The sequence below is a fragment of the Chionomys nivalis genome, chromosome 7 (genome assembly GCF_950005125.1).
Source record: "Chionomys nivalis chromosome 7, mChiNiv1.1, whole genome shotgun sequence".
NCBI lineage: Eukaryota > Metazoa > Chordata > Mammalia > Rodentia > Cricetidae > Chionomys > Chionomys nivalis.
In genome coordinates, this window is record NC_080092.1 from 65,063,288 (window position 1) to 65,077,055 (window position 13,768).

Here is a 13,768-nt window from a genome sequence, read left to right on the forward strand (position 1 = left end):
GTTGTTCTCCAGTTAAGAGTGGTCGGCTAGGTAAATGGAGTGTGTGTGTGTGGCCCATACGCCTCCCTACCACATTAGTCACTAATGGACATGCACAGCCTCGGTGGGCACAAGGATGAGGAGAAGGAATAGCCTCCCTCCAAGCATGAAGTGAATAGATAGGTCCCCTCACTTACTCTTAGTGGCATCCTCCCAGGGGGCAGTTTGTCTAAAGAAACAGGCCATTGCTATCTCTCATCAATGGGGAGCTGTGTGTGCACAGGCTCCTTGCTGGATTGAGTGCAGAAGACACTGCAGGCTCACAGCTCAGGAAGAGGCTGTCTGCACATTGAGTACCAGTTGATACTATTTCCCTTGCTTGTGTTTACAGAAGATTGCCTTTCCCGTGAGCTCTCATCCTAGGAGACAGGGAAAAGAGAAAGGAAGGACAAGTGATCCTGTGAAATCAGGACATATGGCTTTGAAACCTCCTGCCACATTCTGCAGGCTCAGCAGGCCCTGAGTGTGGGATAGGTGATAAAATCTGCAGTGCCCTTGAGGGAAGAAAGTGCTGCAGTGTTCAAGGTATAGAGTTGCCTTTGAAGGGCTACTATATAAGCTGCCTGATGTTAAGAAGTGGCTGAGAGCACTCTGTATGGTGGCAGGGTCTTCAAATAATGACAGATTTCATGTCTGTTTCCCTCGAATGCAAAGACTGGTAGAGTCCTCTTGAGTACCAAGACCTTTGCTGCTGTTATTGGTAAAGAAGGCATGTAGTGACAGGCATTTATTAGCCATGCTTTGTATTGTTTTTCCCCCAGAGATTTTGTTTTCTTGATCCTGGAAAAAGATTTTAGAATGGAAAATTGAGCGATATGAATTTTTTGTTCCCCTTAGAGACCTCCATCCCATGAGCTCTAGGGTTGCACTGGATCCACTGGGCAACCGTGTTGTAGGAAGTAGTTGGGTTTATAGTTCATGGTCTCACCGTGGGTAAAAGCAACAGCATCGCTACAACTCCCTAAGGAAAAGGTTCCAAGAGCTGTGGATTGAATTTGGTTGTGCAAACATGGCACTTGCTTGCTTCATGGGAATGTTTTCTCTCTTGATTTCTAGCTCCACAATTTGAAGTATGCAGTTTTCCCAATAGGCTAATTGGTTCTCTGCCTGAAGACTCTAACAGGGGAAATCACAATTAAAACATTACATGGAGCCAGGCAGTGATTGTGCATGCTTGTAATCCCAACACTTGAGACCAGCCTGGTCTATAGAGTTTCAGGACAACTGGGGCTACACAGAGAAACAAAGACTTTGCTTGGAACATTGGGGAACAAATGTAAATTTTTGGGATCTCACAAACTCACTTAAAAAGAAGTTCCTAGCTTCTATTTGATTGGACACATAATTTGAGCCTCCATTCCCTCATGTATAAATTGAGGATAATGTTTATGGTGTCACAGGACTCAGTGGGTTTAAATGTCAAAAGTAAAGCATGTTATACATTAAATAGCCAGACATGATAAGCATACCTTTAATCCCAGAACTCAAGGATGGGATCTTCTATGAGTTCGGGTTGGCCAGGAATATATGGTGAGAGCCTGGGGGGTGGGGGAGAGGATGAGGAGGGGGGAAGAGAGAAAGAGAGCACATAAGCAAAGTCAAAGCATGAGACTAGGTGAACTGACTCATTCTGGAAGGACTACCAGACCCACACTAGCGTCCCCAGGGCTTGATGCCCTAATTCATTCTAATTGTCCAGTTACCCACGTCCTCTTATTCTGGAGTTCCAATGGAATGAGGATCAGAGAGAACACTGTTGATAAGGTCTCTACTGTCTCATGCACCCACAGATGGCCTGGTGTATCAGCGAGGGATGAGGTAAGGAGAAAATAGGCAAGAATTGCCTGGCCCAGCCATAAAATCTAGCAAGCCACTGTTCACATGGTCTTTTGGTGTTGTGCCGCAAAGACTCTGAAAGAAATCACATTGCATCTTGGGCTTCAGAAGGTCATAACCTTAGAAACATAGATACATTAAAAGCAACTTCCTTTCTAGGATGTATATGTCTACACCAGGTATCTCTCCAGCTGGAAGCATCTCTAAGTAACTCACATGGTGAAGTCATTTGTAGGCGTGATAGTCGAGGCTCACAGCCACCAGGTTGTGCCCTAGTCACTCTCTGGACCTGTACAACTATTGCTTAGGGAGAGCTTAACAGCTGTCCAGTGCATTAGAAATGAACCTTTTCAAACAGGTCATTTAGATTTTGTAAGCTAGACTAATTATTACATATAATTAGTGAGGCTGAGTGGTGCCTGAGATACTTATCCATTGATGCAGAAAGAGAGAGTTGTCTGGTGAACGTGTAAGGCAAGCCAGTGTTGTGATGTTTAATTGTTGATATTTTATTGATACTAAGATGCTCTGGCTGGGACGTCAGGCGGGTGATATGGGCCCAAGGCTGTCGTGGGGCTAGCAGCCCAGCATTTCACACTTGTTTAAGATCTACTCTGGAATCCTAGGAAGGCAAATAGCTACATTTTTTATAATTCTAAGGAAGAAAGTGATAATGGCTTTCCCCCTTGGAACTGCCCTTCTGGATTAGTGAGTCTTATGGCTGTCCCAGAAGGCAGCTTGCTTTTCCTGAGTGCAAGAGAATAGCTCAGAGCATGGTAAGCCTTCCCAGACAGATAGACGGAAAACATAGCACTGTGTGTACAAAAGTTTGTTTCTTTTTGCTAAAATTTAATTGGTTAGAACTCAGAGTCCTCTGTCTTCATGTACTGTGGGCTTCGACTTGGTGGTGTCATCCAGTTGAGTTCAGAATAAACAGCATGTTTTATATTCAGGGTCCATATTTTTAGCATCTAAAAACTTGGAATGTGTTGCTGTCTGTTATTCTGCCTGGGGACTGTTTTAAATGTTTAAATACCTACTGTAGTTTGTGCCTGCAGGAGGGGAAGGCAGGAGTATTTACTCTGGAGGGTAGCTGCCTTTCTCCAGTGTAGTGTGTGAGCATCGTTAGAAGCCAGCATCTCGTTAGCTAATACATTACACCAATCAAGGAGAGTTATCTTAAGCCACAATTAATCTGCTCCCTGGCATATGTTGATAGCAAAGCATCATGCTGTTTCTTAATTAAAAGCAAACGGATTAAAAATGATTAATAAGAGTATTAAATATTCTCCTAAACTAAAGGCTTTGGAACTCCTGAGTGAATCTAGTTGGGTTTTGTTTGGTTTCCTTCTGAAGCTCAAGAAGCCGCCATTGTTTTATTTTTTGCACCTCTCTCCAACAAATTCTCCTAAGCTGGGGAAGCTGTGAAGTCCTCTAGCCACAGGGAACTCTTAATCACCAATAGTGGAAACGGCCAAGTTTATAAAGGTGCCACTGGCTGGGGTCCAGGTATAAAGTAGACCACATGAGCAAGGCTCATTGTCAGCAGGGCTAGCTACAGCTTTTCTGTGGAGCAAAAGCATTTCCCTATTGCAGACCCTCAGAGAGGAGTACTCCCAAGTGAAACATGGAGGTGGGTAGTTCCCAGCTTGTTCTGTGAGGGAGAGCTGATCTCTGTCAGAAATGCCCAAGGTGGGCAAATCCAGAGCCAGGAAAGGAGAGAAACAAGACTGCTGGGAAAGACTCACTACTGACATTAATCCTGGGAATGTGTGATTCAGCATAGTAAACAGTCAGGCACAGCCAGCCCACCGACTAAGTCAGGGGAAGAAATGAGTCTGAAAGGAAACCATAGTTTGGTTGGTTGCTTTTGTGAGACAGGGTCTCACTCTGTACCCTTGGCTAATCATAACTTAGTGTAGCCCAGGCTGGCCTTGGACTCCCTATCCACCTGCCTCAACCTTACAGGTGCTAGGATAAAAGGTGTGAGCCACCATACCTAGCAATAAAAGGTATTTTTAAAAGCATGCAGTAGGTGAGAAGACAGCCCAGTTTCCTGATGCTGGGTGCTTCTTTTGTGAATGTTCACTCCACACTGTGCAGGGCCTGAGGTTACAGCTGTGGCTTTTGTGCCATTGCTTGTGTCTATCTGGATTTTCTGAAGCCACAACACAAGCCTCAGAGTCCCTACAGTGCCCACCTATTAAATTACAGCGCCAAACTCATTGTCATTCTGACTTTGACTTCGTTAGTGATAACAGAAAAGGATAGCACACCTTTAAATGACGAGCTTTGTGTTTAATTACCCAAACAAAATGACATAAATATGAATGAGCCCTAATGGTGGTACTTGGTTTTCCGGAAACCATTAACAAAATGATTCCTAAATGATTTGTAAAGAAATGAGAGAAGAGAGCAAGGAGAAGGCTATTAGGCTTCTAACATACTCCTGAATTATTATGTAGTCAGCTGCCTCAGAAATACTTCGCCAAATGATCTTGAAAGAAAGGAGGCGAGAGGTGGGCTGTTGAGACTCTCAGGGCTACAGACTTCTTGACCCTCTACAGTGCTCTCATAGCTAATAAAGTGGGGTGGGTTTCTGGCTTGGTGGCAACACTGTAGCAACAAGAAATTCCTCCATATCAGTATCCATGTTGTATTGTGTGTTGTCCTCTACGTCTTGCTCCCATGTGTCCTTTAAAGAAGTGGTCCAGCCACAGAAGGCTTTCCCAGCTAGAGAACTAAGGCACAAGCAGAGCCTCGTATGCCACATCTTGCTGGGACTGGAATTGCACTTCAGGATCAGTGTCTCCGTTTTTCCAAAAAGAGACAGCCACATACACCTTTCCCTCCCAGTCACACTCTTAAGTACCCTGCTCCTCGCAGACCTACTGTTGTTGGACAGTAGAGAACAGAGCCTCATAGGACAGACTCCCATGTGAGTGTCTGAAAATCAAAGGAAGGAAGAGAGAGGAAGGCAGCTCCCAGCTGGGAACCTGCCCCCTCCTCCCCAGCCCTGAACAGTAAAGGAGAACTGTGAACAATGTTTTTATGCCAAGAAAGTTTTTGAGATCCTGGGCAATCAGGTTTCCAGGACTAGTCCATGGCATTTGACCAGGACTTGATTGTTTGCAGGCTTACGTTTGGGACAATAATAAGGACCTGGTGGAGTGGCTGGAGAAGCAACTGACAGAGGAAGATGGTGTCCGCTCAGTGATAGAGGAGAACATCAAATACATCAGCAGGGACTACGTCCTCAAGCAGATCCGCAGGTGAGGCCACCAGCAGGGTCCTTGAAAAGTTTTATAATAAACTATGAGATAGTGCTGCTCTGATCCCTGTAGTTCCCCTGTCTGGAACTGCTATAGTTGACCAATAGATGCAGATATATCCCTGAGACACAGCTCTCTCTCAGCTGACTTTTACACATGCATTCACTCTAGGTACAGCTATTCAAACCAAATGGATGGTTTTGAAAGGCAGGAAGGCTGACATCTCCTTGAGAGATGTCCATAAAACTACTTGGAAATATATTACTTAGGGAAAAGCTGCAAAGTAGAAGCTAGCACTAGTAATTCGCCTGTCATTTAAATGTTTACCTTATCAAAATTGTGTGCAACTCTCTAAGGACAGAAATTCTCCTATGTGGCTACAGTAAAACCATCAACTTTGGTAAGTTACTGACCAAATGCTTTTATGGAGAGTTTTCCCTATGAGCGTGGGCTCAGTGCTAGAGCACATTGGTATCCCCAGCACTGCCTTGCCCCAGTCCTCCATTTGTAGAACATCACTTATTTTTAGGCTGTCTAATGTTTCTCTGTGGTTTGAGTTCTATATTTTATCTGTATCACATGTGTGATATTCTGTCCACCACAGAGTAGCCCCACTGAAAGTCACCCAAAGTTCATATGCCCCTAGTGCTAATTCCTATCACCTAGCCAAGCTGTTTCTGGATTTCACCACTCTATAATTACTGACCATCACCCCCTCTGCCTTGCTACTCACTAACTAATCTGTGGGAAGACACTTGCAGGCCAGAGAAGGTATCTTGCTCCCCATCAGTCCTTTTCTAGACTGAACATTCACTGATATCTTGCCTGAAGAATCTTTACTGTGAACTGTACTCTGCTTCCTCAATTATGCCCTCACTTAAACTCTGTAAGCAGCAGTTCCTGTCTTCCCTGATGCATTTCTACATTATTGATGTAGACTAGGAAATTCCTACTTCCTTTATTTTATAGTTTACTTCTGGGATATATGGCATCAAAATAATGCATATTTGTCTAGAAAGGGCCCTTCATTCAGGCACCATTGTCAGTGTGTCCCTGTGGACTGAGGTTTCTGTCCTGCCTAGTTCCCACAGTTGTTAAGTCCCAAAGAAATCACACAGAGGTCTACATTAATTATAAACTTATTGGTCTAGTATCTCAGGTTTCTTATTAACTCTTTTATATTAGCCCACAATTCTTATCTGTGCTAGCCACGTGACTTGGAACCTTTTTCGGCAAGGCAGTCAGTCACATCTTGGTCCCTCTGTCTGGATGACAGCTGCAGAATGACCTTCCTCATCCAGACATCCTCCTCTCATTGCTCTGCCCATACTTCCTGCCTGGCTACTGGCCAGTCAGCATTTTATTAAAAATACAAGTTACAGAATAAAAGACCATTTTCCCACGGCATGTCCCCACTGTTTTTGTTTTGGGGTTTATTTGTTTTTCTTTTTTATTTTTTCTGGTTTTTTCAAGACAGGGTTTTCCTGTGTTGCCCTGGCTGTCCTGGAACTCACTCTGTAGACCATGCTGGCCTTGAACTCAGAGGAGCTGCCTGTCTCTGCCTCCTGAGTGCTGGGGTTAAAGGCGCCACCATCACCCAGCTTATTTAGATTTTTCAAGACAGGGTTTGTCTGTGTAGACCAGGCTGGCCTCAAATACTCAAGATATCTCCCCATCTCTACTGCCCAAGTGCTAGGATTAAAGGCCTGGCTGGGGTTTATTTTTTAATTGCTCCTTATTTTCTAACATCGCAAAATGTTTTCTAGTGCCTTTTATACAATCCTTAGCTGCTAGGGACGTTTGAACAAAGGAGAACTCATGAGGTGGTGAGCCCACTGTGCACAGCTGCCTTTGTCAGCATGTCTATCAGGCAATTCTTAAGTGCCCCAGTCTAGACACTGCTTTCTATCTTTTCTTCACCTTCTCCAATCTTCTCTCCAGCTTGGTTCAGGCCAATCCAGAAGTTGCGATGGATTCCATCGTCCATATGACCCAGCACATCTCACCCACTCAGCGAGCAGAAGTTGTCAGGATCCTCTCCACCATGGATTCCCCTTCCACGTAGGAGATGCTTCTCGCCCATTCCTGCCCTGTCTCTGGAGAAGAGAGCTAGGGCTGCCTCTTACATCTGAAACCACTGTAATGAGAAGGCACCGGACGCCCAGTACTGGAGTCAGAGTGGCATTTGCTTCCCCTTGAATGTTTCAGGTTCTGCATGACATCCTGGGCTGTAGGATCACAATGCCCAGTCACACATACCTGGTTCAGTATTTGTTAGCCCAGCTCTGCTGACAGTCCTCTTTCCATTCACAGAACTAGAAGGCAATGAAAGGTACATGCCTGTACCATGAGGTCTTACTAGACTAAAAGCAGGACCGCCCTCCTGTCCTGCCCACCCCAGCACAGGGCTGTGGGGACAGTGTCCAAACGTCTGCAGTCCCTGCCCAATGAGCTGCAGCCGCAGGCAGCAGGGGAGGGCTGGGGCAGACTCAAGTCCATCCATCACTGCCCCATGTGCAGCCTGGCACACACCAGGCACTAGAGAGGAACAGTCCCCATTTAACTATACCAAGATACCTATTTATGAGAGACGAGGGCAAAACCATGATTTAAGAGGCAGGCTGAAAAGCAGATCAAGTCATTTTTGCAATTAAAATACTCTCAACCTTGAGTGGCTTCTCAGTACACCTGGGGAGATGGCCAACCTGCCACCACCTTGCTTATATACCCAGGAGCTAAAGGCCAATGCCATAACCTCCTTGTGTTTGGAGGCAGGCAATGCAGAGCCTGAGGTGGTGAGCTAAAAGGAGACTATCTTTCCTATCAGAGAGTAGTCCGAGACAGAAGTCTCTTCTGAGGACTGGAAAGATTGTCACTGTGGGGCCATGCCTACAAAGTCATCCCTATTCCTGGCATAAAGTATGGCAGGTCCACCTTGATGACAGCTGGGCTTTCAGCACCAGACACTGGCCTTCCTGGTGTGAGAAAGCATCCAAGGAACAAGAATTCACCTACCCTTAAGATTCCTTACAGTTCAGTCACGGTGCTGGTATTTCCAGACTTTCTGGGTTCTCCATGGCCGGCAACAGGGCCTCCTCAGAGGTGAGCTGCAGAGCTTAACAACCCATTTATCCAAGAAAGGAGCCTTGGTGTTCCCACTACAAGAGTGGAGATGGTCAGCGCTGTAGCCTCCAGTGCCTGCAGTATGACTAATGTTTCTCACTGGAGACCCAGGAGGAAATCACTAAGATGTCCCAGAAACCATTGGCATGAATACTTCAGTCTGAGCCTTAACCCTGGATTCTACAGAAAGAGCTGGCCTCCTCTTCAGGAACATCTCGTTCTGATATTCCAGAGGACTTCTCATCAGCTCCACATCACAAGTATTGCAACTGGACATCTGGGGAACTGGATGCAAACTGTCCTGCCCCCACGAGCTGGTGGAAGGAACAGGCAGGAGCAGGTGGAGAGCATCCTTAGTCCAGAAGGAAGCTTCCCTGGCCCCTGGTTCTCTGCTTACCTGCTGGGTAAGGATGGGATTTGTCTCCAGCCTCCGCGTCACTCCAGCACATCCAGTCCCACACATCGCTGGTGGTATGAAAGTTTTACCCTCCTGGAGGCCTGTCCTGGCATTTCTTCAGAGGTGAGATGGGCTGTACTTCTAACTCCCCTTTCCTTGCTGCCCCATCCCCAGGACGGGGCTTTTCATATGGAGAAGTCAGAACCACAACACATGAGCAATCTGATGGTCCCACAGCCCATTACACATGCAAGGTTACTGAGGGAGGAGGATGAATGATATATTGACCCAGACTTGCTTGAAGTGAGATTGCCATATTATCTGTTCACTTCGTTCACAAAGCAGCCTTCACTCGTGTCAGTGAGAATTGGATGGACACACACGCCAACGAGCAAGGGGCTTCAGTCCAATGCACTCTTTTCACATTTTGTTGAAATAAACCTCCACGTTTGTAGAAGAGCCACCGTTTGTCATTTCAATCCATTCCCAGCCACCCATCTACCCACTTTCTTGTCCCACTTTCATTGGGGACTGAGAGAAGGGAGAGCCCCTCCTTGACTGTACAGTACCAACCAACGAGGTTTTGTCTCCTAAACTTGCTGAGAATGAATGGGGCATCTGTCCAAAGGTGCCTTGGCCCCTGTCATAGGGCACCACCAGTACTCCAGCTCCCTCCAGACAAATACGAGTTCTTTAATGTTTCCGTAGAGTGTTCTACAGAGTGCTCACTGCTGAGATCTGAGTGGGAGTTCCCAAGAGAGAAATGGTTTAGAGCAGGGACAGGAAAGACATCAGGAAGAAGGGACTTAGCCTGTTTATGGATACTGGCTCCAGAGAAAAACTGCCTGCATGCAGGATTTCCAGTGTCCTCAGCACCATGAGCTCTGGGACCACCCCACCCTTGCAGATTTGGGGGCAGTGTTTAGGTCTCCTGGGTTTTGAAGTCTGAGCATGCACAGCACTAGGATCAGGAAAGACATGATTGTCTGCCCTTGACGCCATCCCCCGCCCGTTCCTCAGGGCCAGCTCTGCGTCCCTGGGGAACTGAGGCAGCATCTGAAAGAACTGCAAGCTAAGAAAGGTGGGAGGAACTCTTGGCTGATTATTAAACTTGGTTCTGGTTTGGGGGTTGTGTTTTGTTTGTAAAGCAGAGAGTGATTTTTTTTTATGAAATGATATGTCAAGATATAATACTAACTTGAGCTACCCTAAGTCAGTGTTCTAGAAAGAGGGGCAGGAAGGGAGGCTTGAGCTGCGTATTGTGATCCAGGTCTGAGATCTAGGCCACTCTGATCTATATTATGAGACTGCCTCAAAACAAGAAGTAGGAGACGGATACAGAATCCAGTGAGAACTGCTTCTCTGCCTGCAGCTGCACCCTGTGAGCAGGGAATCCCGAGTCAGCACAGAAGCAGCTGCTGAGAGCCAGGGCAGAGTATGGGTTCAGCTAGCACCGGCAGTTGCTTCTGGGATAGCATCATACTGCCCTTGATCCACCCGGGGAGACAAAGAGCTCTGAGGCACGATGCGAGTAGCACAGACAATGAGGGTCAAAGCCTCTTGTCAGGAAAGAGGAGGAATGTGGTGTCTGCAGTTACTCAGAACTATTGGGGTGCTGGATGAAAACAAAGTAGTTTTTTTGGGGGGGGGGTGATGGGCAAAGCAAACAGGTGTCAGAAATGAAGTCAGTGTCCCTGCTCTTAGATGCCTCTGATACCTGAGTGTGGGTCAGTATGTGGAAGGGTTACACCAGGGCCTGGTTCACTGTCCTGGGTGCCATGAACTCTGGATCCAAGCTCACCTCTCCTGTGTATGTATTGTCCATGCGTTGGCAGGGTGACCCAGACAAGAAGTGCAGAAAACAATGGCAGACTAACAGCTGTTCTCTTTACTCCGAAAGTGCATGCACCTCAGACATGAGCTGTCTTTGTGTCTGCTGGAGTTTCTCTAGTCCTGGACATAACTGGATGCCTCGCGGTGGCTGAAATCCTGGTGGGATTTAAAGTAACGGCACTAGGACAGCTTCACAAAGGTGGTGCTCCAGTGAGCGGCGCCACCCAATGGCACCTCTACCCAAGAGGACATGAAACCAGAGTGGGCTAGATCATAATGACTCTTATTCTTCCGTAAGCAGGAAGGTAGCTAGAGATGAGAGATTGAAACCACACCAAAAGCTCACACTTGGCTATAGGAAAGGCTAACGGCATTCTGCCTGTACTACCAGGGCCCTTCAATAGCCACGCCACAGAGTGCAGATAAAGCTGGGCATGGTGGTGCACACCTGTGATCCCAGCACTCTGGAGGCAGGAACAAGAGAATCACAGCAAGTTCCAGGCCAGCCTAGGGTCATAACAAGACCCCACCTCAAAACTGGACTCGATGAACCTGAGCAGAGCTCTCATTCCCAGGCTCCCGCCATCTCACTGCAGCGTGGATAGTAACAGCTTTCTGAGAAGTCCCATCACTCATCACGACTCCACTGCTGGGTGCCATAGTGCACGTGTGGAGGTCAGAGGACAGCATAGGTTCAGGAGACCAAGCACAGTTTATTAAGCTGTGTGGCAAGGACTTTTACCCACTAAGCCATTTTACCAGCCCTACCTGTCCATTCCTTAGAAGGCTAAGGACCCATCATCACCCATAGGACTTTGTCAGGGAATTATCCATTATCCCTTTTGGTCCAGGGATCATCTAGACATTAAGTAAACATGAATGCCAAGCAGAAGTGACAATGAGGAACGATGCAGCCATCAGAAGGCTGGCCGCTGAGCCTGGCTACCTTCACCAAAAGGCTCAAAGGCCTTCTGGAATAACACTTGCTTTCCCTGGGATGCAAAGAAAGGAGTGCAGAGATCCCATGATTGCATCAGGTTCTAAAAACATTCTAATCTGGAGTCTTGGATGAAGCTGATGTCCAAGTATCACCCCATGCCCATTGGCAGTAGTAACTGGTGAATATGTGGGGAAGACCAGTGCCCACCTAGCCTGGCATGATCCTGACATCAGACCAGCAGCCTACCCAGGTTGTCAGAGTGGGAAGTGAGACAGCCATGGAGGTGTTGCTATGCTCTCCATACATTCACCTAGAATACCTGAAGAGGGAAAAAGTGCAAGCTAGAGCTGACTTTCAGACTGAGTGTGCACCCTCCAATAAACACAAATAGACAGCAAAGGAGGAATAGCTGCCCAAACCATTGACCATAGGCATAGGGTGGCTTACGAAGCTGGGAGACGATGGGAACATTGCCTCTTGTGCTGAATGGGAAACCAAATCCACAGATTAAGCAGAGGTGCTAAGAAAAAGCTTGGGAGGGAGGAGCAGGAAGGTCAGCAGTTCAAAGCTGCCTTTGTTATATAGCAAGTTTAGGACCAGCCTGAGCTATATAAGAGCTAACCTTAACCAAAAATAATGATAATAAATAAGAACCTCCTTAACAAAGGGAAAGTTGAGAGCCTCTAATTACTAAAATTGATACCCTTTTTTTCTCAACCAGAACTGATACATTCAAATAAAAACTCATCCCCAAGGGAAAAAGTCAGATCTTCTGTGTGTGTACAGATGTTGGATTTAGAGACCTCAAATCATCTATTACAAAATTGATAAGGGGCTGGACGGTGGTGGCACATGCCTCTAATCCCAGCACTCGGGAGGCAGAGGAAGGTGGATCTCTGTGAGTTCCAGGCCAGCCTGATCTACAAGAGCTAGTTCCAGGACAGGCACCAAAGCTACAGAGAAACCCTGTCTCGAAACAACAACAACAAAATGATCAGGGTCAGGAATGTGGCTCAGTGACAGCATGTGCTTAACATACACAAGGCCCTGCTGCATTCAGTCCAACAGAACCAATGAAAGGAAACCTTAGAGTGTGCAACAATGAATTAGCCAATGGAGAATCTCAATAAAGAAACATATTTTTAAAGACATCCTAATGAGTGAATGTATGCCTGCAATCCCAACATCCAGGAGGCAAAGGCAGGAGGATCACTGCACTGTGACTTCACAGAGACCCTGTCAAACAAAAATGACTAAAATGTGCTAGAATGTGGACAGACTCTGGAAAGCAGCCATGTAAACTGAAGATAGCAGTAGAACCATCTTGATGTAAAAAAAAAAAAAAAAAAAAAAAAACTGGGAAAACAAGAACAAAAGAATAAATAGCCTTAAATTCTAAAGCAGCAACCCTGAACATGCCAGTAGAGCCAGAGGCAGGGAAGGGGCAGAAAGATAACTGAAGAAAACTTCCCAAACAGATAACCAAGACGCTCCATAAACATCAAGAGAAAGAAACACAATCAAATGACTAAAAGATGAGAGCCTGGGGGAATTATACAGGGGATAGTAAAACACGCCCCACCCCTGTCACTAGGAGGCAATGAACTGATACTGTATGAAGAAAAAAAAAAAAAAAGGCAACCAAGAATCCTGAGGATAGAGACTGGAGAGATGGCTCAGCAGTGAGCACTTCCTGCTCTTTCAGAGGACCTGAGTTCAGTTCCCAGCACCCTTACTGGGCAGATCACAACTGTCTACAATTCAAGCTCCAGAGGGTCTGATACCCTATTCTGTTCTCCACAGGCATCTGGTACACACATGTGGGGCACACATGTAAAATTTTTTAAATAAAAATCATTTTTAAAAAGGAAAAGCCAGGTGGTGGTAGCACATATGTTTAATCCCAGGAGTCAGAGGCAGGCGGATCTCCGAGTTACAGGACACCCAGGACTATACACAAGAAACCCTGTCTCGGGTGGGTAAAGAAAAGGAGCCATTAGGGTAGAAAACTCTCTAAAATAAGTAAAGGTGAGATAAAGACATTCCCATAAAAGGTGATAGATACAGGGCAGCAGTCATTCAAGTAAAAAGATGATTTCAAGTAGCAATTCAAATCTACAAAAAGATAAGGCTCCAGGAAAGAGAAATACCATGGATAATACAAAAATCCTATATTTTCTGTAGCCACCGATAGACACACAGTTATGCCCAGTGTAGCTGTACCTGCCTGGCCAGGAAGATCCCAAGTTCAACGCAACCTGAACTATATAACGAGACCTTGTCTTAAAAATTCAGTTAAAGAGTGGACCAGCAAGATGGCCCAGGGGG

General features: G+C 46.2%; 1 protein-coding gene across 6 annotated transcripts in view; it reads left to right on the forward strand.

Moving 5' to 3' along the window:
- Acaca (acetyl-CoA carboxylase alpha) overlaps positions 1-13,373 on the forward strand; it is a 280,231-nt gene extending 266,858 nt beyond the window's left edge. For all 6 annotated transcript variants that reach the window (XM_057774468.1, XM_057774469.1, XM_057774470.1 and 3 more), the window contains 2 exons: positions 5,011-5,147; positions 7,089-13,373. In XM_057774468.1, the coding sequence (XP_057630451.1) occupies positions 5,011-5,147; positions 7,089-7,212 (261 nt within the window). In that variant the 3' untranslated portion in view covers positions 7,213-13,373. The remainder of the gene's footprint in view (positions 1-5,010; positions 5,148-7,088) is intronic.
- Positions 13,374-13,768: the final 395 nt, after the last annotated feature.